Genomic DNA, 27725 nt, shown 5'->3' with positions numbered 1-27725 from the left:
GTGTTTCTCATCATCGAATCGCTTTTCCAAACAGGGGCCCCAGGTTTTGTCTCTTCGGTGAGGGGTGGGGAGCACCTGGGGCCTCGTCGTCAGCCACTTATCTTGTCCCAGTGAATTCTATCCATTCGCCACAGCACAGTGAGAACGTGTGGTACCCCCAGCGCATTCGCCATCAGCGGATGGCGTTTCACTCTCTCGGGCTGTTCCCATTTACCTCCATCGGGATTGAAGGTGTATTATGTACGTGTATATATACATACATACATACATATATAAAGGCAAATATATATGCGGTGAAGGGGGAAAGGGGGGATTTCCCTCTCCAGCGAGGGGGAGAGCGCGAGGCGGGTGAGGCAGGAGGGGGTACGGGAGTGAAACGTTAACGGTGTTCTTCACTATAGTTAAAATGAAAGGCGGCTTAATTGTTGTCTATAATATTGCCCCGGCATGTACTAAATTTAAGAATGATAGTTTCAGTATTTCCTGAACGACTGTCAGTGCTAGACAACCCGCGAAACTGAACTGACACGTTTGAATAATATTTTTTTTAACAATTTCTGGCTGTAGCGCACGGAGTAAAGGGAACAGTCGGCTGCCCAACGTTGTGACAGTACGAGAATATGAACACGTGAATGCTAAACATGCGGTGATTGCATGGAAAGTCGTCGGAATTTAATTTTAAATTTTATTGTTTGTTATTGTTGATTTTGTTGTTGTTAATTGCTGAGTGGAATTTCGAAATTTGAAATTCAACTGACTGGAGAATTTTAACCGATTGTTTTGTCGATTTTTGGAGGCCCGGTGTTTGGTGGAAAAATGGTAAGCTGGGATTTTTTGATTTTTTTTTGGTTTTTGAATTGGGGCGATGGGCGCATGCGCCCGGTGATGGTCGGTTGGAATAATTTAGGGTGGGTTGGGAATTGCGGGAATTGAGCGGGGAAATATTCGATTGAATTATCGAACGGGGAAAATTGATTTTGACGGTGACAAAGGGGTGGGAAAAAAAAATTGTTTGTGACGAAATAGGGGCAATAGCGCCTTTCGAAAATGTCCGACAAAAAAACAGCCAATTGAGATAAATGAGAGTAATGAAACTGGTCCGTGTTCGATAGGTATTGAGACTGGGCCAATCGGTTTCTCATGTCCTCTCACTTTCATCGTACGATAACCCGGCCAGTGATACAATTTTTTTTTTCCTCCGCCGTCTTTCCGGCGATTTTTTTTACTCGTTTTTTTTCGGCAAAGTTCTTTCATCCTCGAGTGTAATGAGTACGTGGGGGATTACGAGTGGTGTGTAATTATGAGTACCCACTCGAGGATGAGAAAGAGCGCACGTGGGTGGAACGAGGAGATTCTGGGGATCTGGGCGGTTCGAAATGGAAAAATAAAAATGAAGGGACGAGTAAAAACGGGGGAAAGAGAGATGTTACTTTGGATTTACAGAGGCAACGGGAGGATGTTACTTGTCTGGGATGTCCGGGAAGAAACGATCTTCATTCGGATGGGCGGGAGTTTTTTCCATGGGCCTATCATTTCCCGTACTTCTGCTGGAAAAGATAATTCTTTCATGAGCGTCACATCGTGACCTTTTCCACCCCCGTCAGCGCCAGGATTTTTCCCGATAATTTCAATCCCTGGGGTATAAAAATTCGTCATGCATTGTCGAAAAATAAAAATCTGAAATAACTTGACCTTTGCTTAATGTCAAAAGAAATCCCCTATCATTTGAATCCTGAGAAGAGTCATCTTAACATGAAGATGTTCCCCTGGAAGCTGGAAAGGCCGTCGTGGATAAATGAACTGACCGACTCCAACTTATTAATTATTTCACGATAAAGTCAAATAAATGCAAGTAGAATATTCATTTTGACATAATACACAAAGACATATAGATACAGACAAACATAAATATTATAGAAATTTTAATTCATAATTATTTATCATTTGGGCACATGATTTATTAATAATCTCAATTCCTCAACATTTATTCCACCGTCTGCATTATCTAAATGTCGTCGAACCCTTCTCGTAATTCATGCATTACAATAATTACATAAGAGTGCCAATTGTGCAATGAGGAAGGATTTAAGAGTTGAAAAAGGAAATTATCGAGGAACAACCTTTCAAGGCACTTACACTCAGCTTTCTTCAAATCGCTGGTGTACAAAATATAAGAATGCTTTTCCATCTCACCAATGAGCTTCTCATTTTCACTAAAAATGTTTCTCACCCATTTTCGCTCACAGTACTGCATCCCATGCAGACTGGCTATTCTCATTTTTACCTTCAATTCACTTCTCGAGAATTTTACCGAGCATCACAGGAGGCCCTACCAGCCAACGGAAAAACCGTTGACTATTCGGATTTTTTTCTCTTGTCCGCGGTGAGAACGAGAAAATGGAGCAATGAGCGTTGGACACGGTGAAAGCACATCAGAGAGTGAAGTCGTACATATATTTCACGAAAAATAAAAACTACAGCGAACAAAAAATACATTTCTGTTTGCTATCTTCTCATCCAGATTTTTTAAATTTATTTTTCATTTTTTAAGCTGTTTTTTTTTTGGGAAATCTGTCTGCCAGTTGTTCGGACTGATAACTATATGTCATATAGTCGAATATAAATGACGTTATATCTGCTGCGCGGATTTCCAACGGACAAACCAAATTATCCACCTGAATTCAATTATTTTCCACTCAATTATTTTAATTATTTCCCAATTCTCCTGCAAGTAGATTCAATTTTGGCTTTTGTCCAGTTAAACTCTATCCCTCTTCCCCCTCCCGCCCCCTCGAACCGGAAAAAATAAAATCGTAGACCCGTTCACAAAAAAAAAGGAAAAAATTCTGATATCACCGTCACCGTCTTCTCACACGAAATTCGTTCCTTTTCCATTTTAATATTTTTTCCCCCTCCCCCCTTTTGGAAATTAGTCGACCCATTTTCCCCGGGCGATAGCGATGTCATGCAGTCGAACATGTCGATATATCTGCTGTGACAAGTTCCAGTAGTCAAAGGAAACCGAAGAAAGTGGTTAACTCGAGGTAAGTTGAGATATCCCAATGGCTGTTTCGCTCGGGTCACCTGTCGCCTCATCTAAAACGTATGTAGTCGGGTCGCATTTCGTTTTTTTTTTCTCAGTTTTTAGCCACACTTGTATGACACGAGTTCGCCACAGGGGCCCTCATCCAGTGCCTGTCCACCGGAAGTGGTGAAAACGATCGTCAACGTGACTGGAATGAAAATTTGTTTTCATGGAGTTGTGTGCAGTCATTGCGGGCAAATCCGTCTTTGTCTCGTGGTGTTGGGATGGAACTATCATATCTCCCCCAGGAAGATGAACGAGTTGGTTTTCTTTAATCTGTCGGGGAATGCTACCAGCGGCTTCATTTATCATGTGGAACAATGAGAGAGAATTTTTCAGAATTCCTGATGAAATCATTTCGCGAATTATGGGGGAAAATTGAATGAGGAACAAGTGTTGGATGATGCAACTGGTTATTTATGGTGTGGACGAAGAAAAAAAGTTGAGGGAAAATTGCCTCGAAAAATCAGGACAATTTTTATGGTGCGAATAATCGTAAAATGAGATAATTCGCGGAAGGGAGAGAGTCCGATGTATTTTCATATTTAATTCTATTTTTTATGGGAGGAAATATCCAAAATAAAAAATCCATATTAATATTTAACAGAAAAATTCATAATAAATTAGAATAGTCGATCAACGGATTGGATGCAAGTCTCCCAATTTCGTCAGAATTTCCCCATCGAACCGAACTCATTAATTTCCATTTCAATCGAAATAATAACAATTATTTCTCAATGTAAGAAATTTTATTTTCGTTCAGGGAAGCATTGCCGTATCAATACCTCATTTCCCACGAGATAAATCACCCGTAATGATTCCATTGCGTGTTTTTTGACAATTACCGTCTGAAAAACATCGAAACAGATGTTAAAACGTCTCTCATGGATGTGTTCACCGAGAGAAAGGAGAAAGACAACTGAAATCCATTCTCCAAACTCTTGAATTCGACAAGAAGACCGACGAAAAAAAAAAATCCCGAACCGTTCTTTATGTAATAAATTGACAAATAATTTGTCCCATAAACATTTCCCGACGTTTTCCATTTTTTTTACTCGCTAATAATACGAGTCTAATAGCTCATCACCTCGGGGCATGAAACTCGGCGCACGGGTGACGAGACGAATCGAGGAAAGTCTCTTTATTTTTATAAAATAATAGTCGACGAAAAAAATGCAATTAAAAATGGAAAACTGAATGGAAAGGATCAGGTGTTTGTCACAAGTGAAAACGATGGACGAGTTGATTACGAGAAATTATAATGAGTCGCGTTAGAGGTGGATTTTGGAGACGACGGGGTACGGGATTATGGTGACGCAGGTCTCTTCGTCTCTTCGGTTGACAGACACCTGTTATTTTTTTTTTTTCACTCTGTACCTCGTTGGCTACCTCATACACAAACTCGGACAACTCTCGAGCCTTTAATGTGATATATATCACACTCTGTAACACGGCTTGGCCACTTCTTCACAACAGGTTGTTCCCAGGCTTTGAAACAGTCACCTGCGCCGACTGCGGGTCTTACTTGTGACTTTAACCATACACCATGTGGGCTTATATAATTCGGAAATATCGTCTCGGGTTTTTGCAACAGCACTGCGACAAATACTGGAAAATTGCTGTTGCCCATTGCCGACACAAATGGGGAAATTAATTTTTTTTACTTCAGGTGAATTGCAGGAAATTTCACTTTCAGTTCCGGAGGAGGGGGAGCGATTTATCGGAATTTTATTTTCCTGAAGTGATTGTACAATTTATTTTTTCCGGGAAAAATTTGGGAACATATTTGTTTAATGAAAATGGGTATCCAATATTGTCGGATATATTGGTAGCTCATGCAGAGGTCGATCACAAAGTAGCGATTGAAATATTTCAGTTGCTCTCCCCGGGCGAATTTTATTGATAAACTCAAAGGTTAAATTTCTCTTTTCCCTCGTGGCCGGAATAAAATAAAACAAAAAACGTTGTAATTTTTTTTCTTCGCAACTTTTAGCGCTTATCGAAATTGGAATCTAATTGCTGTTATGCACATGACGTGGAACCATAAATGAAAGCCGTTACTAAAATATTAAAGGGTCATTTTTATCGATCCCCACATGAACTAATTTTACCGCAGTCTCTTGGACGTTTCGACTTAATTTCCCTCGAATTTCTCGTGATTGGAGAGGAGAGCAGGAATTTCTTCTCTCATTTCTACTGCTCAACGCGTGAATTATGAATTCGCTGTAAAATTGAAATGCGTTTGGTAATTTTTCCTGGCACGTCAATCCCCCCCAAAATTACCAAACTTTAGGATATTTTTTGTGGAACTTTCCCGTACGTGCGGGGACATAGTTAGCGATTGACTCGGTATTTTAATTATAATGATGACAAAAATATTAAGAAAGCCATCTAGTTCAATGTCAGGAGAGTGGCGGCATTACGCATACTCAGCACGATCATTGAATGCGTATATTAGAAAGCTGCTGCCGCTGTACACTCTGGATATGTCGAATCATAACGTGAAAACGTGGAACCTCAATACTTTTTTATATCGCGTGGAAAGAGAGTAGAAAAAAAATTTTAAACGAGGCAAATATGGATGACCGGGAGGATTGAACTCCGGCGATTGCTCTGGAGAAACGTACGGTTCCCACGTCGGTCAATGAGATGTGAATAAACAAATTTATGGTTATTTTATGGATTTTATGGTCATAATGTACGTATCCTGTTTCATTGAGAATTCGTGAAAGGATTTTGGCCTTCATCAATTCGTTCGCTTGATTAATTTATTTTTTATCTCTCATTTTTCAGTTATCTGGGAATTTTTTTTTCATTTTGCCTCTAGACTTTGAATAAAAATTACAACGCAAATATCAACACTGGCGGCTAGTTTTCCCTTTGATTATTATGTGCATATTTATGATTGCTCATCCGTGTCACTGGCTCGGCTCTGTTGGCGATTTATTTTTCTAATATGAAAATTGGAGGGATTCATTTTTGGGGAGACGAGGAAAATTATCGAGGCGGGAGTGGCAGAGTAAAATGGATTATTTACGTAACTATTCTCGCAATATGATATGTTCAAGGATTGTACGCGACGTGTGGCATGCATGTCTAATGAAATATTTTCACAAGGTATGTCTCGTGGGTTCTTCATTCACCTCCTTCTTGCTGTATCGCGGGATCATTTTCAGAATATTTTCGCTGCTTTTGTCACGATACCGGAGGGCAGTAGTAGCAGTACGTGTGTTGTGTGGCCAGAAGGAAAAATTCAGGATAAATTTCATCGAGAGTGATCCAAAAAAATTAACGTAATTAACAGAATTATTCCTGAGATAATATTGGGGATGAATTTCGCGTAGAAAATTTTTTTTTGTCACCGTACCCTGGAATAAATGAAGCAATGGTGTAAATCACCTCAGAGCGTATTGCCCATTAAACTCAAGAGAACGACAATTTCCCATAATCTTGAAACCGAGGAAAGACATAAAAACCTTATTTAAGAGGTTTCACTGTCGCTCCAGATTGTTCCTCCGAAGGGGGTCATCGTCTTCGGGGTCAAGGTGAGACTGATTCCCATTCTACGGACCACCTAGTCATTTCCACTCTCAACAATGTTGAAAAAAGATCGAGTCATTAGATGGAGCAGGTTCACTTCCTGCTGTTACTTCGCCTCGGGAACTGACCATTCCCTACATCCCACTGGAATTTTCCCTTTCTAAAATACGATCCCAAGGCACCTGTCCGGCATTGACCCATTATAACGTGAAACACACGTATCGAGAAAATTACAAGGTTCAGAGTAATTTCAACCAGTAAAAACCGAAGGAAAATGTTAATGCCCAAGTTCTCTTGAATAATTTGCATTTACATAAATAAATATATCGACTTGAACAAACGTAAAAAATCCTCCTCCCCAAGATGTCGTTTGAATGCCCCTGAATATTTATGAATTTTTTTTATTTGTTTACCTTCCAAAAAAAATTATTACTCCGTTCTAATATTAAATGTTATTAATCCCATACATTACCATACATTATACCCACAATCTCCCCCATACACAGACATTTTACCGCAACAAATGCCCAGCAAAATCACCTAAAATCATTTCTCACTAGAAAAAGACATTAAAAATTATTTCCCAACCGAAAAAAAAAAATCCCACATCAAATCTAAAATTACAAAGTTGCATCACACCATTTAAAACCCCATATTCACAAATTCTGGTCTAAATCACACGTAACACCAATGCCCAAAAACTTATCAATTTTTTTCGCTTAAATTTCTTCACTCCAGCGGTGCGTAGCCTTCACTCCCGCGGATTTCTCAACCGCGAAAAAAAAAAAAAAATCTCACCTACCGTAACTACCCAGCACAATTTCCATCTCTGGGAACAATATTCTTAATTTCAGCGTATTCTGTCCCATCCGCATCGTAATTCCTCGACAATGCTGTCAGTGTATCCCATCCTCGAGTCAGTCCTGCGGATAATGAGAAATATGAAGGCGCGTGAATGAGGTAAACGTAACGTTTCAACTTATCAAAAGGAAAGCTGAAGTAACGTGTAAGAAAGGAGTGAGAATGAAGCCGGGGTATATCCATCGCTTGGCTTTATGGTACTTTCCAACATGCCGTATAATGCCTTTCTTAACGTTAGGCGTGGTCCTGGCAACGTTGTACAGCTAGACGTCTAGCGATACATTGTAATCTCTACCCAGGTTACCTTGTACTTCCCCCGTTCAACCCCCCCTCACCACCATCCACGCCAACCCCTTGTATATTTCACTTCCCTTTCTCTTTCTCATTCCCTTTTTTTATTCATTGACTTTACAATGTACTTGCCCTTACATACTTGGCACGTAGACGATTTTCCGTGCGAATTCGAGTCTCGTGCAGATGGAAAATGTCGAAATAGGGGATGAAGGCCCCTCGTGGGAGGGGGAGGTGAATTGAAACGAGGTGTACGAGTCGAAACGAAATAAAAGTGATGAAAAAGAAAAAAAAGCACTGGCAAATGTTTTTCCCGCCCATTGTTTCGAGCTTTTTTGTTTTTTTTTTTCTCTTCTTTATTCATTTTATTTTCTTTTAATTCTATTTTCATTCTCGCGCCTGACTTCCTTCTCTTCCTTTCGGCGGCTCTCGACACGGTCCATAAATTCTCACCGCTGGCTTTTCCGAGGAGTGGGGAAGGGTCCGGCCGAGCTTGAGCCGACGATGGCCTGTTAAGTACGTAAAAATTGTCCCCGCGCGGGAAAAAGTGTAAAGGCAACGCTCAGTTAAATCCTGAATGACTCTCCTCTTTTTGTGTTTCTCCGCCGGGTAAATGACTTTTTATTCAAGGGGATTGCACTCTATTACTAGGATAATTAGATTTTTTTTTGTAAATCAACTTGAAGCGTGAATAGCCAAAACATTAGGTAAAATGAGTGCCCCGGGGGCTGCGGGATAAAGGGTGATAAAATAGTATATGAAAGGATGGAAAAGACGAACAGGTACATCACCATTTTTTTCATCACACCGATGTCGACTTTTTTTTTTTTACTGAGGAGGCATTTACTGTAGTCATGAATTTTAAAATTGTCCTGTAAGATATCCTCACCCGCTCGACTTTAAATGTAAAAGGAGAGCGGGAATAGGTGATACCGCGGGTTAAACATGAAGGTGACGGGAGTAGGTACTTTGCCCGGCGATTCTGCAGGAAAAAATATATAATCGGAGGGGACGTGTTCAGGGCGAGAAAAGGATCGATAAAAATTGCTGCATGCGGAGGATTATTAACAGATATATTTAGATAATAACGTAATTTATGGAATATACCCTGGAGGCTTTCGGGCTCATCCCAGGAAGTCCCAGAATTTCTCGGAACTTTCTGGAGGGCTTTAGACACCAGTGGCATTCCCTTAAATTTTCCAGAAACTTTCGCAATTCTCCATTAAACAAAAATTCCCCAATTTTCCCGGAAAATTTGCCCCACGTCCCTGGAGCTATAACAAACCATAATCATCAAGCTCACACGCCAGTGCATCTCGGAAAGAGAAGAGTCTCCACGAGTCCCACTCATTGTCACAACACAGTTGTTTTATATTTCTCTCTCTTCATTTTGTTCTGAAAGTGACTCAAAGTAGGACACAATTATTCACGACTCGACACCACAGCCTCCACGAGAGTTATCCATGAAAATGCATTAATGTATTTGCATGAGAAATGTTTTTTTTTTTCTCTTCCATTTTATTGTTTATTCAAAAACCATATCTCCAGTACTTTTGGCACACTGAGGAATAAAAGACGCGAGATGAGAGGAGCCCGGAGGAGAAAAAAAAATGTAAAAAAAGGAAGAAAAATTGTGGAAGCATATTTCTCTTGTCGGTGTCTGCTCCATAACATAACAATAAGCATCTAAAATATGCACGCCAGGAGGAAAATGTTGGAGCATTGTGCTGCGTATGCAATTGCATTTGTAGACAGACATATTCACGAAACAAACACCATTTTCACTTGAATTTTCGAACGAAAAATTTTCCACCCCCGAAGGAAACACTGGCTTTTTTCCCCCCCGTTTCGCGCGTAAAGGGAGCGAGAAAAAAGAAAATCGGAGAAGAAAGAAAATGCGGATACAAAGCCCTTCCCCCCTCTTCACCTCCCTCCCTCATACCACACGGATCGGTAGTAATACCGTAGGAATATAAAACCATGAATCGCCAAGTCAACAGCCTGCAGGAACGTTCAGCGAGGGAGAGAGACCGCCCCGAATCGAGGGGATGAAGGAGAAAAAACGCAGAACTCGGAGAATCGAGAGAATTGGCAATAAACGGTGGCAAATAAAACGCAGCAACGGGGGTGGAGAACGGCTGTGCCGAGTGCTGGAGTTACTCGTTTCTACCCTTGTTCCCTGCCCTACCGACTTCCAATATTCCTCCCTTCCAGAATTCAGGGGATGTGTGCAAATGGTGGCGCCCGCAGGGCCACAACTTTTTTTTTTTCTCCTCTCACCCTTGTCTATATTTCACATCTTGCTCTTCTGGAGACGGAGTCTTCGTGTCTCGGAGGGTAGACGGGCAATCCCGAGGGATGGCAACCCCTTCGACCCTCTGCATCAGTGTATCATCAGCACTCAACGAGACTGACACGAAATTTTCTCCTTTTTTCATCTCGTTCACCGGTTTATTCCCCGTTTTGTTTACTCCCCCGTGGAATTTTTTTTTTGGAAAAACACCTCGGTGCGACGTTGCATGCAAATCAGGGGGTTGTGAACGGGGGGTGGCGTCACGATCGACGGCTGTCTCATTTCGACTGGCCACCTGGATACACTCGGGTCGTTTCCTCCGCTCGACAGTGGTTAAACACGACAGGGGGTGGGAGAGGGCGATGGGGTGGAGAGGGAATGACGGAGACACCGAGAAAAGGAGGAAAAAAAAAATGTTAACGGTTTTTTTTTTTTTTTCCTTTGACAGAGGAATGCGTTTAATGAAGTTTTACCGCTCAAGAATTTCCGCCTTCTTGTTCTCTGATTTTTATCCGCAAACGTCGCAATTTGTCGTTACCGGTCTTTCCTTCCCACAACATCGGACGAAATGACATGTTATTATCGAATAAAAATCAGGGGGTGGGAATGGAAATGATGGGGGGTGGGGATGTGGAAGGGGGAGGAACGGTTATCACTGGGATTTTTTTTTGGTTTCGCGGATGACGGGCAATTGATGCAACGGACTCAGCGGAGTAACTCATAATTACGTTTGAGGACTTTGTGCGAGTCCTGTAGTTTCAGAGGAGCGTGTCTGACGTTAACTGACTGGATTCACTGGGTTTATTGGCGGCAGGTCCTTGCACGGCAGGAGGGGAACGGTGGTAATGATATAATGGACTTCGAGGAGGCCTTTTATCTGGGATTCAGGATGTTTTCTCCTTTGCCGGATAAACAGGAGAAATTGGGGCGGATTTTTACCGCGGGGAGAGTCGAATTAAATCAGGGGAGGGTCGGGGAGCCGAGGGGAAGGGAAAGCGCACCAACGGGTGATTAGCTAGTGAAATACTGAGTCCAATGTGAGAGAACATTTTTTTCAATATCTCTCCGCTCCCTCTTTTCCACAATTTTCCCCTAATTGCCATTCGATGAAAAAATTCCACCGAAAATTCCCAATCCCGACATTTTCCATCGGCTTCATTGGAAAAACCACCACCCGATGTACCAACATTTTAATATTAAAAAAACAATCTCCTGAAAAAAACTGAAAACCTCTCGCGAGTGATGCAAAACTGTCTGACCTAATTATTGAGTCGTATCCTCCGGCACTTCACTGCAGTACTCCTCTCTCGATCTGTAACTCCTTTCCAGCTTTCCTTGCATAACAAACGCAATAAAATGTAGATTAGCCGAGAGGTAAGCGAGCAAGGTTGCTCGCATTCCCTGTGACTTATCCCCCGTCACAACGGGATTTTAATAAAGCGAGGAACTGAAAAAAAAAGTGTTAAAAAATCGTGACGCCGTCTCACGTTCAAAACGCGAGATAAAAAAAATCCAAAAATAAAAGCCCAATTGTCCGGTAATTGGCGTATGAGAACATCGGGGCTGGTGAAAATCAACTTCAGTTTATCGGTGGAATCGACAAACTGAAAAAAAAAAAAAAAGTCAGTTTTCCAAAACAAATCTAGCCGAATGCACACGACAAATCTATAGAACTGGTTTTCAATTAATTTGTACTCGATATCGATGAACAAATTGAATTGAATTTTCCAATAATTGTTTGTGCCGTTTAATGCCGATATAATTTCCCATAAAACATAATTAGTAGATTGTTGCCATTGTCATGACGATGTAAATGACAAATTAGCCTCGAGTGCGTCTATTTAGGTATTTAGGTGGAGATGATGGCATACAGTGGGGTACTGTGCACCGGTACCTTATACTCAGTCGTATCCCGAGCCTGAGTGGGTGCGCGTATAATTACTAGGCTTCCATCCATGTACCACCCTCAGCGCAAGCCTGGTGTAACACAATAGTTGATGGAAGAAGAGGGAGACAGGCAATGTGCCAGGCATAGTAACCGTCGATGCAATCAGCGTTTATATCTAACGCGATGGCAGTCTTCCCTCCATTTGGATGGTAAAAGCAGCTTGTGCTCCACTGCCGACGTCTAAACAGTATAACCATATGCATATACCGGAGTGGAAAGCAACACCACACGACATACATATCAGAGGAAAAATAATGAGCGTCGCGTTCTCTGTAGTCGTAGCGAGGATGGCGATATTAAACGCAACAGTCTACGTATCTCCAGGGCACTGTTGCCCTGTCTTCTACCTCATTCCCGTGTTTGCTTCCTACAAGCAAAAAATCTTCAGCGAGACTGCCTTTTTCGGGGAAAAGATTTTTCCCAGGGGATGCCTTGTGGGGATGGGAATTATTTGCAATTTTTTTTTGTAAATTCAGGGGAGTTTTGCTGAAAATTTTGTTTTGAATGTTTTTATCATTTCTCAAGGTTTGCAAATATTTGAAGATAAATAAAAAATTTTTCTAAATTCCTGGAGTCTTCCAAAGTTCTTCAAAAATACCTTCACTTCCTCCAGAGGATGATGTGTGGGGGAGGGGAATTATTTGTAATTTTTTTTTGTTAAATTAAGTGGAGTTTTACTGAAAATTTTGTTTTGAATCGTTTTATCATTTCTGAATGTTTGCAAACATTTGAAGATAAATAAAAATTTTTATCAATTCCTGGAATTTAGTCCAGTCACCTCCTGGACTCAGTCCATGTAATTTACAAAAAAGTACCAGCAAAATATTCCGCCTGTTGTTTAGTCTTCCCCGATAATTATTGATCCGTTAGCAAATGACTCCCTTTGATTCCCCAAACAATAAAAATTCCCACCCCCCGAAAAAAATCGTTTCAACTTTTTCACTCACCCCATTTCCCCCCGTAAGCTCCTATTATATTATTCTCCCGTTGGTACAGTTGGTAGGATTTTTCGAGTGTTGGTTTTGCCCACCGTAATCGGCTTATTTCTATTGATACTCTGGAGATTTGTTTTCAGTTTCTTTTATGATTACTCATCTTTTTCATTGTTCTCCTCGGCCCATAGAAATTGACGATAAAGTGCGAAGCTTTTCATTAGCCTGGGATGCGTCCCGGTGATTTAATGAGATGATTTAATTGGAGAATAGATAGAGACGTGACTCACATAATTGGACGCCAATGTCTTTTTTTTTTCTCGCTTCTACTCATTTTTTTCAGACATTCTTTTTTACTTCTCAGACACTTCTTTTGTAATGAAGTCTCTTTTTTTTAAAATTCATACTCCAGCGCTTTCTCATTCATTATTTTCAGCGGAGTCGCGTGGTAATCCAGGGAAAAATGCATTGTTGCAGAGCTTCGATTTGTTGAACTGTTCATTGAACTTTCGGGAATTCGGCTTTTGGAGGTAGAAATTTTTTTCCCCGGTTTAATGCCCCCTGGGGAGTTGCCGGAATATTTCATCTGAATTTTTTTTCGAATTTATTAATTGAACCAGAGCGAACGGTTATCAGGAGTTTTTGCATTTTAAATTGAAAAATTTACGCCGGATTTAAACTCCGAATTTCTTAATTATCCCCAATGATTTCAATCATTCAGTCGTAATGCTATAATTTAAGGAGATCGTTACAGTTCTGACAAAACGTTGCGTTTAACCGAAGGACTAATTTACTGAATAAATAATAAACTGTCTATTTTCGTAAATGTTCCGCCGTAATCATGTGAACACTAATTTTTTTATTTATCACCAATTCTCCCAGTTTCTTGTGTATTTAAACATTTTCTCTGACGTCAATGCCATCCCCTTTTAGTTTGGTTCTGCCACTTTATGAGGATTGACAGATTTAATTTTCCACCGAGCGAAAATTTAGTTAAAAAATTCAGTTATCGTCTCTCAAAAATTCCAGAAAATTGATGAGAATTGTTTTTTTTATCTGAGGATTGTTACCCCACCCCCCTTTCCCTCTGTCAATGTCTTTTTAATATCGATGTGCGTTTCAATGCCTCTGATGGGGGCATAACCGAAGGGATACGTCCATTACCGATTCTATCTCTGAAAATACAATGTTTTGTAAAGTTGTTTTATATCGACAATTTTTTTAACGGTATTTCGAGTCCCTTTTTGGGGTCACACTCGACACTCTATCCACCCCATCCCCACGTGGCTGTGGATTCTCCACTGCACCACAATCGCACTCGTACAGAACATGACGTAGCATAGGAAACCACAGGGAAACCCATGCGAGTACAAACGGTTACTCTATTAACAACTTCCGCCCGGTCGAGTCCTTCGTTGAAAAATTCACTTCCACGTGGAAATGGACCTCCAGCTTTTCGCACCCCAGACTCGCGTCCACTCCCTTGATCCGTCATCAAACGACAATATTTTATCATTAAACAAATAATAAATGTGAGCATTCCATTAATTCTCAGCCGCTGGATTAAATGAATTAATCCTTAAATAAATTTCCTGAACCCCTTCAGGTTATGGGATACAATAAATTCATTATTGACGTGTTTAACCGATCCATAAATAATGACCATTCAAAAAACGTTATCGGAGTTTCATTGTCCTGTCTTTATCGTTCTGTACCGAATCGAAGTGAGCGAATCCCCTGAGTCGTCTCTCTAATCAATAAATAGGATGACAATTATTGGAAAGCACTGAAGGCTTTCCCCGAGGATTTTCCAAAAAAATCGCGAGCCCAATAAATTCTTAATGCAGTCGGCTGATGAAGGGCTGATTTCATTCGCTCGTACGATTATTATTTCCCCAAAATTAGCGAATAAAATATATTTTTCTCAACGCCGTCATAAATCCCCTCTTCCAATAATTAAAAAGCTCGAGTGTAACCCCTTAAGCTCTCGCTGAAAACAAAAAAAATTATCAATTCCTCCCCCGTTAGTGCAATCAATACCTCACAATCGAAATGATAAAATCATTCTCCGGAGATAACATGCCCGCGAATGCCCCAATTAATCCCTAAACTAACAATTATCGAGGGAACAATAAAACCGAAAAACGTCGCTTGTCACCCCTCGATAAAAATCGATAATCCCCTGCACTCGCAACCCCTTAACACAATCAATAGAGTTCCATCGATGCCAGCAAGTAAGGTACCTCATTCTCGATGTCTGTCGTTTGAAAATTGACAATAAGGGTACGGTGGAGCCGTCGGTTGGCGTAATAAACGACGATTGCCGGCAGAAATAAAGGGCAGGACAACGTCAATTGCGATTGGATTATAAGCCCGCGGTATAACGCGTGCACTATCATCCACCTCGATAGTTGTGGGCATTAAATAAAAAAAGACCCCAGGAATTTGCCGACGTCGAGGGAAAAGGAGTCGTAAGACGCTCCGGGGAGGGATAGAGAGGAGCTCCTGAGGAAGAGAAAGACACCCGAGACTTTCCCCCATTTATAGTTTTACGCTTGATACTCGTTCGAGTGGAAAACTCCGGCTGTTCTTCCTCCTCCCTCCACTCAATCCAACTCTCGTCCCTCTCCCTTCACGATCCCTTTTTTTTTTTCCTCGTCTCTCCGTCGAGACTTCTTTTTGGCAATTCTCGTCGCGCTTCTTTTTCTATTCATTTCACCGTTTTTACCCCCTCCTGGGGCCTTTGTTACTCTTATATTCGCCGATAAATTGCTACAGTCACTCGCTCATCCGCACCACTTTCTTTCTGTCTTCAGGTGTCAACTCGTACAGCAACGAGAAGTGCTGCGCTTATCTGCCTGGCTTTTCTCCTCGTTGGGATTGTGAATCATGCGGAAGGTAATGCATATTAGCTCATTACGTACGAGATTTCACGGATTAACTTCCGGATTTTTTATGGTCGGGTAATTGAGACTAGGGGGGAGGATGCAATGGATAAGGGGGTCTATGTAATACGAAGGGAAATATTTTTTAAAATGTTTTTTCGAATAAAAAAAAATTAAGAAAAATAATCTCAACGTGCGAGGTTCATCCCCATTCCCCTACAGTCTTATGAAATTCCATTGTGACCCTCCCCCCCCCTGGCAGTATATCCCAGTCCACTGGATCAAATAACATGTCAATTCGCCCACAGCACCAATAAAATTCATTACGACAAATTTATTCTCTGGAATCAACTAAAAGAACATGAAAAATATAAAAAAAATCCCGAATAATACTATCGTGATCCAATGAAAAAAGTTATTTCCTGCTTTATGGACATGATTCACACGTTGACAATGGCATTCAGTGCTCCTCTGAACCCTGTAGAACCCTCATCATAAAAACTGTTAAGACGCCATTCACATTGTGCTACAAACTCCATATATACTCAATTTCATCTATATAGCCATCTAAGTTTTATGATCGAGATTTGCAGGGTGGTCGCACCCCGTCGATGTAGTTTTATACCCCGAGATGAAGGAATAAAAAATCGACCGGGAGAAAACGAAAAGAAAAGAAAAAAACAACTGAAAACGACGAATGGAAAATAAAAGACAGAGAAAAAGAAAGATTTGCCGGGAAAATCCCAAAGTAGCCCATAAACCATTGCCTTCTGCGAATTATATCAAGGATTTATACTGCCATAACAATATTTGTGTTGTCAGATGAGGTAATGGCTTCCAACGGTCAGTGCACAACGACTTCCCCTTGTTTTTTATCAATTTTTTTTAGAACATCAATTCACCCCTATTCCGACAGAAAAAAATTAATCCCCAGGGGATTCATTGCTATTTTCCATTCCCAGCATTTTTTTCTGAAACTTTCCCACCCCCTCCCCCACCAGCACCAACCCACCCTCAACCCCTGCCCCCTCGCCACCCCGTGGGGTGAGCAAATTTACCCAATTATTCTACTCAATCATCTTTTCCCCATCGCCCACTGGAAAAGTCCTTCATTACGCAATTTTCTTGAACACAGGGGCGAGGAAGCGGTTCCGGAGGCCAACGACATCATCGCCATCCTTGAGTAACGATCAAGAGGTCTCAGCTAGCGTAAACAGATTCAAAGTGACGCGAAATCGTCTGGGTACAAAGCACACAAAGAATGAACTCCAGTCGAGTAGTGGAGGCAGCAGCAGTGCCAAGCCGAATGATTATAAGGTACAGCGATCAAAGAATGACATCAAAGAAGTCGCTGGGAAAGAGTAAAACGTCAACTTTTGGTACCTCCACGGGAGGACGTTGGACTAGATTGAATTAAATCAGTCAAAGTTCATGATATTTTGTTCCTAAGACAAGTGATTGGAATTTTTGGGTTGAGAGACACTCATTAAATTTTTAATTCGATTATTTATTACTTAGGATACTCTCGCAAGGGGGGTTCCCCCCTCTCACATGACCGGACACTGTTGCCAGTACTGCCAATTAAATTCTGATAAAATAGAAAATATTTTGATTACATCAATATCGAATTAGGAAAATGCTATTTCCCTCAGATGTAAATAATTAAAAAAATTGAAGCGATGGCAATTATCGTCAGAAATATTGGGAACATCCTGAAGTATCAATGATTATCATTAACAAAATGTGTTTGTTTGCAGGGAGAATTAATGACGTGACTCCTAAGGGTAGATCCCCTTTAATGTCATCAATTATATCCTCAGGCAGTTTCAGTCTTGTTAAGCTCTCAAACAAGAATAATTGTTCCTTAATTAATTCGCGTTATAATAATCACAAGCTAAGTGCAAACACCTGGATACAGGTGACATTCTCAGCTATTTCTCGCTCTTTATTCAACAGCCTTTATTTTTTTTTTTACGATGATAGCTGCTTAGATTATAACGTGAGCGTTAAAATTCATAAACCAGGAGAGAAAACTGGTGTTTAAAATGTCAAAGAGCCAGTTTGCGTGTTGGTAAGGCTGATAGAGAGGCATTGAATGCACAATCACTCACGTATAACGTGATCAGTTGCATTAGTTAAGGATTGTAATTAATCATTGTTGGACTTTAATCCATTACCACGAAATCTTCACTTTCTTTCGTCTCAGGGTTCAATTATTTCACTTCTCGTGTTATTTTTTCTGCAGATCGTCTGCTACTACACTAATTGGTCTCAGTACCGTACGAAGATTGGAAAATTCATGCCCGAGGATATTCACCCTGATTTATGTACTCACGTTATATTTGCATTTGGCTGGCTCAAGAAAAATAAACTCACCAGCTTCGAGTCCAACGACGAAACCAAGGATGGAAAAATTGGACTGTATGAGAGAATAGGGAGCCTCAAAAAGGCTAACCCAGCACTGAAAATTCTACTTGCTATTGGTTTGTGTTTTTTTTATTTATTTGAAGGGGGTGGATTTTTTTTTACGTCACGAGGGGGAGATTTTTGGTGTCTTAATTGAATAGTTTATGATTGCATTCAGCAGGGACATTTTTTTTCAGTAAATGAGGGGCCTGGAGTCCTTTCCAATTTGTCGAATGTCAATTTTCGAATGAACTATAACAACACTTGCATAATTCCTCAATTCCATTTCCATTGGAAATGGAACTTGTAAAAAATGTCACGCAAAGCCCCGATAAACGGAATGAGAGCTCTGTTCCTGAATAAAAAACTGGCAAATTAATTCGAAATGTTCTTTTCCAGGTGGATGGTCGTTTGGAACTCAAAAGTTTAAAGACATGTCATCAACGAGATACGCTAGACAGACATTTATCTACAGTGCAATCCCATATCTACGTGACAGAGACTTTGATGGTCTCGACATCGATTGGGAGTATCCCAAGGGTGGTGACGACAAGAAAAACTATGTTCTGTTGTTGAAAGGTAAACTATTGCCCTTTTAATTTTGTTTTTTCCGTGTACAGAGAGACAAATGTTTTGTTGGCGGGGAAATTGCAGTGGAATTCGTGCTTTGGCGTTGAAACTCGATTTTTCGAGAGAAATTTCGTGCACACGAAACGAAATATCCAGTAAAAATGAGGAAACCCTGGAAAAATGTGTAATTAAAAAATATTTTGCTTAACCACTTAGCAAAATGATGTTTCTATTTTTATCATCAAAATTTTCCAACGACCCGGGTTTTCATGTCATCGACATTCTTCAAAAATCAAAATTCTCGTTGTACTCCGATGAACAATGCTCCGCATTCATTTTACGAGCCATTTCACGCCTCATGAAAAAATCGGGGGAAAATGCAAAATTGATAAGTCAATACGGAAGCTGTAAACGAAAAAAAATATTCAATTCTTTCATGATCTATTCAATGGATCGTAAAACGAATGAATACCTTTGTTCTCCGGAGTTTAATGAACCCTTTGAAAGCAAAATAAAAATTGTCGACTGGGTAAAAGCAGCGGGACTGAACCGATTTTTCACGAGGAAAACTTCTAGATCCCTAAAATATAAAATTCATTATCAACAACTAAATGAATTTTCGGAGGCAATTAATTACTTCATCAGAATAACTAACCGGACATACCAATTAAAAAATCTCGTGAATCATTCTGAAAATGTTAAACAGTTTTATTTAATTATAGTACATTATTTTTGGGGAGGTGGCCTTCAGCTGAGGTACCAGTCCTCTGGCAATCAAACCTAATCAAACCTCCATGATTAATTAGTGATTCCATTACGCCAGTCACTTCCAATTGACAAAGTTGATTTTGATGAGTTTACAATGCGGCTCTCGATAATTAATCACCCCAAAAATATTCAACACTGGCCAATTACGTGATGAATATAAAAAAATGTATAAAATATATTCCAAAGTCAATTGATAGACGCATCAATCATCATAAAAAGATAATTAAAACCAAACAGAATTGCGAGAGGCGTTCGAAGCCGAAGCCCAAGAGAAAAAGATGCCACGTCTGCTGTTGACCGCGGCCGTTCCAGTTGGCCCAGACAACATCAAGAGCGGATACGATGTACCGGCAGTAGCAAGGTAAATCACCAATACTAATTAGACCCATACAGCACTGTCAAACGCGATAAATCAAACATCGAAACATCGATTTGAACTACGGGGAATCGTTAATTGATAGAGTTTATGCTCGTCCACTGACGGTATTCCAAATCCGATTGACATAATATATGTGTAAATGTCTCTTCCACTGCGAGTAGAAACGGCCACAATTAGTCAGACGCGAAATATGTAAACAGATATTTCTCACATTGACAGAAGAAAATTTGGAAATATGGAAATTCGGTGATCGATACGACCCTCTCGTTGATTGAATATTGGGAGGAAAAAATTGCTGAAAATTATCGGAAAATTACCTCATGCAATTGAAAAATAATCGGCGAAGGCGAATAAACCATAGGATCTCTCTTCCTCCCGTCTTCACTAATCAATTTTAATTGACTTTGCAGTTACCTGGACTTCGTTAACCTCATGGCATACGATTTTCACGGCAAGTGGGAGCGTGAGACCGGTCACAATGCACCACTTTACGCGTCATCTTTGGACTCCGAGTGGCAGAAGCAGTTGAGCGTTGACAATGCGGCGACAATCTGGGTTAGACTTGGTACACCCAAAGAGAAATTGATTATTGGGATGCCCACCTATGGCCGCTCCTTTACACTGTCCAATACTGATAATTTTCGGGTGCATGCAGCCGCCAGTGGGGGAGGTAAAGCCGGAGAATACACCAAAGAGTCCGGATTTTTGGCTTACTACGAGGTAATGCATCTCCTGGTTTTTATTATTTTTTTATCGGACAGCGAACCCAGGTAAATCATGAAAGTGTATACGAGGGAAATATTCAATACCAAGAACCAAAAAAAAAATAAAAATTACGCTTTGAAATTGATTCAACAGACAGCGAGAGATTTAATAAAATTTGGGGGGGGGGGGGGAGGAGGGTTGGAGTGGCTGTTGTCCAAACTTTCTGAGACATTTTTTACAGGCAGTTCTGTAATTTTCGCTGAATATATTTCTCTCGGTGTATTCAAGGCACTAGAGAAATATTTGTCACTAATTTGTGCGTTTAAACAAATATTTTCCCGACCTTTCCATCCAGTACCTCTTGTTCCCGAGTGGAGCTCACAATCAATAAAACCTCCGAATTCGTCTTCCTACGGTTTCCCGCTTCGCTTCTGATTTGGTTGGAACCGAATCCCCATGTTTACCTCCCACAGTTCAGCCAGTAGATTATCTTTGATATTCTAGCGTTCTCTCCTCCCCTCCTACCCCCGGGGGATACCATCAGCTTCTTCCTAGATTCCACGTCAAAACAAACTCCACCAATTTTTTACGTCTACTTCCCCCAATTCGCCGGTTAAATTTATAATGATGTTTCAAAATTTATGAGGTACCAGCGCTACAAGGCCCTCTTGAAAGGTCAAGTAGAAGCGTTTTATAATATCCACAAAATCGTTACATCAGTCTTTCACCAACACCGATACACCAGGAGTTATGTAAATGACGTGCAAACACTAGTAGACGGCATGTTGCCCGAAGGAATTTGTCGGGTTTGTTTACTCCCGGAGAATAATTACATAAAAGTCAATTGACTGGAGATTGTCATCGAGTCCCGTTATTTTTACGCTGAGAAAAACAACAAGTTTTTTGAGGAGAAACTCGCGGTTTGGAAATTCTCAGGAATTTAAATATAAAAAAATTCCTAAAATCATTTTTCGAAAGATCATCTTTTTCTCATCGAAAAATTACAGTTTTCCCTGGTTCATTGATCACTGCCAATCATCGAGAGTGCTTTTAATCATTTTATTACGTCCTTAGATATGCGAGATGCTTCAAAATGGTGCGGCCTATATATGGGACGACGAAATGAAAGTACCGTACTTGGTTCAGGGTGATCAATGGGTTGGCTTTGATGACGAGAGATCCATTAGGAATAAAATGTCGTGGCTGAAGGACAAGGGTTACGGTGGTGCTATGGTATGGACAGTAGATATGGATGATTTCAACGGCACAGTATGCCCGGGAAATGTTAGATATCCACTGATTGGTGCTATGCGAGAGGAACTCAGGGGTGTTTCAAGGGGTAGCAATGCCAAAGACGTTGATTGGAGTGCTGTTGCCGCCACTGTCAGCGAAGTTGTCGTTAAGAAACCAGAGGCGTACAAAATATCGGTCTCCGAGGTGCTGAACAAAGCAAAAAAAATCACCAAACCAACGACTAATCTCGTCATCAACACGCCCTCACGAGGTAATTAATAATCTCCCGATTCTCCTGTTCGCAATTATTTTATTTTATTTTATTCGGATTAACGAGCATTACCCCGCCCCCTGTGTGGAACTTACAATTAAAAAAATTTTATCACGCGGAATGATATTGATTATATTGAATATTCGTGGAAAATTGATTCCAAAAAAATCTCTGCGTCTTCCCGATGATTTTTATAATTAAAAAATCGATATATTCAATTATTTACTTTCGATAAACGCCGGTCCACTCATAAAATCAATTTCTCCCTCTCCTCGTAATAGAATGACCCGAGCAAACGACAGAAATCGTGAATTGGATGCTAGAAATTTACTCGTATTATTATTATGTAATGGAGATAGTCGACTTCCCCTCGAATAAAAGTATTGGCAGTTACGTGAGTCTCGTACCCAGCCAACGATCCCCAAGAGTCATTCAAGTTGAAAATGCAATATCGAAAATGCGTCCGGCGTAAAGCAGCTCGTAATCGGTGGAAAACTTTATTCAATCACTCGTATTTGGGGGGGGAGAAAAGAAAAAAAAAATCCAAGATTAAGATTAAATGTTTGTAGAGAGGGAGCCTCAGACGATTTGTTACTTGACAAACTGGTCGCACAAGCGTCCTGGAGCTGGGAGATTTATGCCTGAGGACATTGATCCTACTCTGTGTACCCACGTCGTATACGCGTTTGCAACCTTGAAGGATCACTTGCTGACGGAAAGCAGCGAGAAGGATGCCGAAATGTACGAGCGTTTGATTGCCCTCAGGGAGAAAAATCCAGACATTAAGGTAAGCCCATACTTACCCAACCATTTGTTTCAGCCTGATTTATTGTTGTTTAAAATGTTCTGGGTAATAATGGAAAAGTTTTGGTTTACATTAGAATAATGAATAAAGGTACAGGGGGAGAAGGGGTGGGATAATGTGAAGGGGTAGTGGCAATGTGAGATGAGTCAATTTCACTTGAAGATTAGTTTTTGGAGGATATCTTCTCATCTGGGAGGGATAGTAATATCTCCATTTAGATGTTCTTTGTAAAGCCAGAGGAGACTTTCAAGAATGGACCTTTATATCTACCCGTCCGGTGCAATGAGCCCTTGAATTTAGTTTTGCGGATGGAAAATTACCGGAGGATTTTAGGAGATAAAATTCAAATTTGTTGAAAAGGCCAAAGTGACGGGGAATTTCTCTATTTTTTTATTGACGAGTGAATCAATCTGAAAATTTTGGGAAGTTAATTGTTGTCAGATATTTCGAGGACCTCTAAACCCACCACAGAGTCCAAATCCTTGAAATTAATCGATGTTAGTCTCTCGTTAAGTGAAAATAAAATTCAAATATTTATTAACTCTTCAGATATTGCTGGCCATTGGCGGTTGGGCTTTCGGCTCCACTCCATTCAAAGAACTCACCAGCAACACATTCCGTATGAATCAGTTCGTCTATGAAGCCATTGAGTTCCTCCGGGAGTATAAATTCAACGGTCTCGACGTAGACTGGGAATATCCGAGGTAATATGTCACGTGCAGTTGTCGATTAATCCCATTAATCCCTGATGTTTTCCTCCGTCAGAGTCGAAACACTCCGGGTAACAGAACTATAATGTTATTTGTAAAACGTGTGATGCATATAATATATGTTAAAAGGGGTGCTGATGACAGAGCGGCTTACGTGAATTTACTGAAGGAGCTTAGATTGGCATTCGAGGGTGAGGCTAAGGACTCGGGTCAGCCTAAACTAATCCTTTCTGCTGCCGTACCAGCGAGTTTCGAAGCCATCGCCGCTGGGTAAAATAATCTTCTTTCACTCAAACAATCTAAATAGATTAAACTTCAAAATTGCCTTATTCCAAAGCCCTCGGAACAACTTGAAAACATTCTTTGATGGGTTACTTATCGAATTTCAAATGCTCGAGTACAATTTCCGCTTCACTCACATCATTTTTTACTGAAGTTATTTTTATTTTTTTTTTTCACGAAATAAATTATGAAAATCGTACAGTTCACTGTTCACTATCATCAATTTATTCATTATTTATTTGTTCGTTCTCCTCGTCAACTCATTCTCTCCCTAAAAACAGGTATGATGTTCCCGAAGTTGCCAAGTACCTGGACTTCATAAATATAATGACTTATGACTTTCATGGACAATGGGAACGTCAAGTCGGTCACAACAGTCCGCTGTACCCTCTGGAAAGTGCCACAAGTTACCAGAAGAAGCTCACAGTGGTAAGAAAGGAGCGTAAAGAATAGAACAAAAAGAGAGTACGGGATATGAAAAGAAAGAAAGGGAGAAAAAAAAAAGAAAAAAGGGTAGAGAATAAAAAATGAAAAACTTCTTCCTTGCTAACTCCTTATTCCACAGTGTCTCACATTTTCTTTTGTACATCCATTCGATGGTTCATCCCTCCTCTTCCAGGGTTCGTCTCTCACCCCCTCCAGCTACTATCTCATTTCCCGTTAAACTTGACTTTTTTACGTCTTTCTTTACACTTGTTTTTATTGGACTAAAAAATAGACATTTGCGTTGATGTACTTATCGTAATAGCTTTTTTTTTTTCTTCTTCTTGTTTTATTATTCTCGTCGAATAGGATTTCAGCGCTCGTGAGTGGGTCAAGCAGGGAGCGCCCAAGGAAAAGCTAATGATTGGAATGCCTACGTATGGAAGATCATTCACTCTCGTTGATAAGGATAAATTTGATATTGGCGCACCGGCATCGGGCGGTGGTACACCTGGCAATTTCACTAATGAATCCGGCTTTCTCTCTTACTACGAGGTAATCAGATACAGTCGAGCGAGAAAAATTTTAAGACTATTTCAACGAAGACGTATCGAGTTAAATATTTCGTCCTTTGATTAATCCCGGAGTCAATGAAACTAAATTTTTATTACAAGATTTCGTTGCCATTTCACTTTCTTAACAATTTACATGAAATTATGTTGATCTATTAGTTTCAGTAAAATAGTAAATAATTCTTTCCCTCGTAGGTCTGCAATTTTCTCAATGAGGACAACACGACCCTGGTTTGGGACAGCGAACAACAAGTCCCTTTCGCATACAGGGACGACCAGTGGGTTGGCTTCGACGACGAGAGAAGTCTCGTTAATAAGGTAATTACACTCACTCACACATACAAATTCACATGAACGAAAAGCACGATGAGAAGTGGAGGGGAAAAAAGAAAAGTTTAGTGAATCCTGTTGGAGTGACTCGTCAACGATTTTCATTGAAAAGTTTTCGAAAATTAATGAGCTAATAATTTCATTCCATATCAGTCATGCACACTAATGAATATCACACAGTTCGCAAAATTTACATGGCTCACGTGCACACATATTCCCTGTAACGATTGGGCTTGGATTAACATAATTATTCATCCAAATGATATGTTCCATTATTGAGCATTCTAGCCGTTCCTAAACAATGTTTACAATACTCTTCATTAGATTATTCACCATCATTACCGGATAGAACCATAACGGTTTTGGGAACATCATATCGAATTTTTTTATCTCCAAAAAGCCCTTCAGAAGTTCCTCTCAAATATATTCCAAAGACCGATAATTTTCTACCCGATTTCCTTTCACCTGAACCCAAAATGACTAAAAAATATTTTGAAAACAACAGATGAACTGGCTGAAGGAAGAGGGCTTCGGTGGTATCATGATCTGGTCGGTAGACATGGACGATTTCAAGGGCACCTGCGGTGCAGGCAAATATCCCCTCATAAAAGCAATGAAGAAAGAACTACTCTCCTACTCAGTGAAACTGGAATACGATGGACCATATGAGACTGGATTACGAAGTGGAAAGTACACCACCAAAGACCGTGAGTATAAAAATTTCATCCCCAAGCTTTTTCCCCATACCCATTGTAGACATGAAACATTGTCAGGGGGAAAAAGTCAAAAAGCAAAAAAAAAAATCCAGAGAAAAGTAAACTGGTTACTCCCCTGTGATTCTTGTGCTTTTAGCTAACGAGGTTACCTGCGACGAGGAGGACAATCACATATCGTATCATCCGGATAAAAACGACTGTACAATGTACTACATGTGTGAGGGGGAGCGTAAACATCATATGCCATGTCCCGTTAATCTCGTATTCAATCCGAATGAAAATGTCTGCGACTGGCCTGAGAATGTCGAGGGCTGTCTTCAGCATACGCAGGCACCGCCCGTTTAATTAAGAAGAAAATGATAATATACTTAAATAAGACGATGAAAAGTTATACATTTATACATAAAGTTAATTTGTCTCATGCCAGGCCGACTCACAACGCTCTAACAAAACATAACAGCCGCATTGTTTGTGTATAAAGAAGCCGGCAAGAGAGACAAATAAATGGAATGGGGAAGGGGGTGGGAGGGACAAGGGGGGATGGAGAAAAAAAAAAATATGTTAAAACGAGTGTCACTATGTAAATTTTTCACAATGTTCGCGTCGACGACACTATTATCACTTTTTTTCTTGTCATTCTTTCAATTATTTTTTTTTGTTCCTTCTGGTTATCTCTCACTGCTCTCATCGCTTTTCTTTCTCTCACCTCTTTAAACTATCTAATTTCTATTTTTTTTTTTTATCTCACTCTTTTCACCTCTCACAATTTACCTCTTTCTCATGCACAACTGTCTCCTCTCTCCTACCCACTCCCCTCGTTCGGGTTCAACACACTTTCATTTTAAAATTCGTTGAAAAATGGTTTTGCCGGTGTCAGCTAGGTACAGTCGATGATGAATTTAATAAAAAGTAGAATGAAAAATAGGGAGGATTTTGTCGAACGGGGATAATGACCCGAGCTGAGGGCTGAAGCTTGGCATGCGGTATGCGGTGTCCCAAGAGTGAGTAAAACTCGGTCAGATGAGTAAGATGGTGTAGTTTCAGTGCAGACTGCTCTACCAGCAATGTTTCTCAACTGTCGGGCATCCGACTGTGATGCTGTGTGAATCTGACGGGATTCACGTAACCATCTACGTAGCCATAGGCTTAACCAGGCTATTTCACAGTCACACTCGAGGGGATTCCCCGAAACTTGTAGGCCACCTGGTGGGAGGAAATTTTTTCATTACAAAAGCCCAAAACAAGGAGTCAGTGATATTTCGGGAAACTTTGGGGGGGTGGGATGGGGTAGAATGGAACGAGAAGAAGTTATCCGAACATCCGGGACTGGGCGAAAAGCTCCTCGATGTAATCTTTGGGAGCTTTTCCGAAGACAGATATTTTCGTCCGCGATATCGTCCTCCTGTTCCACTCAGTCTCACCCTCCCCCTCACCCTCACCCTGTCTCTGGCGATAACTAATGTCACTCTTTTAGCGTATCACAGCTCGGAGTAATCACGAAAAATTTGTTTATTTATTCGTCAGGAAAATGCGCAATGCAGACAAATTTAATCGGGGTCATTTGGCCTGTTCTTCACAAGTGTAGAAGACAGTGGAATTTGAGATGACTAGATCAATCGAATGGATCAAATTATCATCAGTGTTTTGTTATAAAAATTATGTAAATTGCTCTACTCTAAAAAACGTTAAATAAAATATTGTACAGTAGAAAGTAGAAAGT

The 27725-nt window shown here is 40.4% G+C and overlaps 2 protein-coding genes across 2 annotated transcripts in view; one reads left to right on the top strand and one right to left on the bottom strand.

The window, feature by feature from the left end:
* The first annotated feature begins 475 nt into the window (after positions 1-475).
* Positions 476-27723, top strand: LOC135169624 (probable chitinase 10). Its single transcript, XM_064134784.1, is given in 17 exon segments — positions 476-819; positions 15767-15848; positions 16971-17152; positions 18081-18318; positions 18641-18820; positions 19817-19940; positions 20369-20678; positions 21738-22120; positions 22122-22167; positions 22751-22954; positions 23522-23676; positions 23812-23952; positions 24246-24393; positions 24757-24942; positions 25155-25277; positions 25795-25996; positions 26142-27723. Coding segments are annotated over 17 exon segments (2916 nt in total). The 5' UTR covers positions 476-816; the 3' UTR covers positions 26351-27723.
* The window catches only part of LOC135169613 (chaoptin-like), a 29038-nt gene continuing 28041 nt past the window's right edge, over positions 26729-27725 (bottom strand). The window contains exon 8 of the mRNA XM_064134760.1: positions 26729-27208. Within this exon, the coding sequence (XP_063990830.1) occupies positions 26883-27208 (326 nt within the window). The 3' untranslated portion in view covers positions 26729-26882. The remainder of the gene's footprint in view (positions 27209-27725) is intronic.

The sequence above is a fragment of the Diachasmimorpha longicaudata genome, chromosome 15 (assembly GCF_034640455.1).
Source record: "Diachasmimorpha longicaudata isolate KC_UGA_2023 chromosome 15, iyDiaLong2, whole genome shotgun sequence".
Classification (NCBI taxonomy): domain Eukaryota; kingdom Metazoa; phylum Arthropoda; class Insecta; order Hymenoptera; family Braconidae; genus Diachasmimorpha; species Diachasmimorpha longicaudata.
The sequence above is the reverse complement of the archived record's forward strand: the minus strand, read 5'-3'. Positions and strand labels throughout refer to the sequence as shown.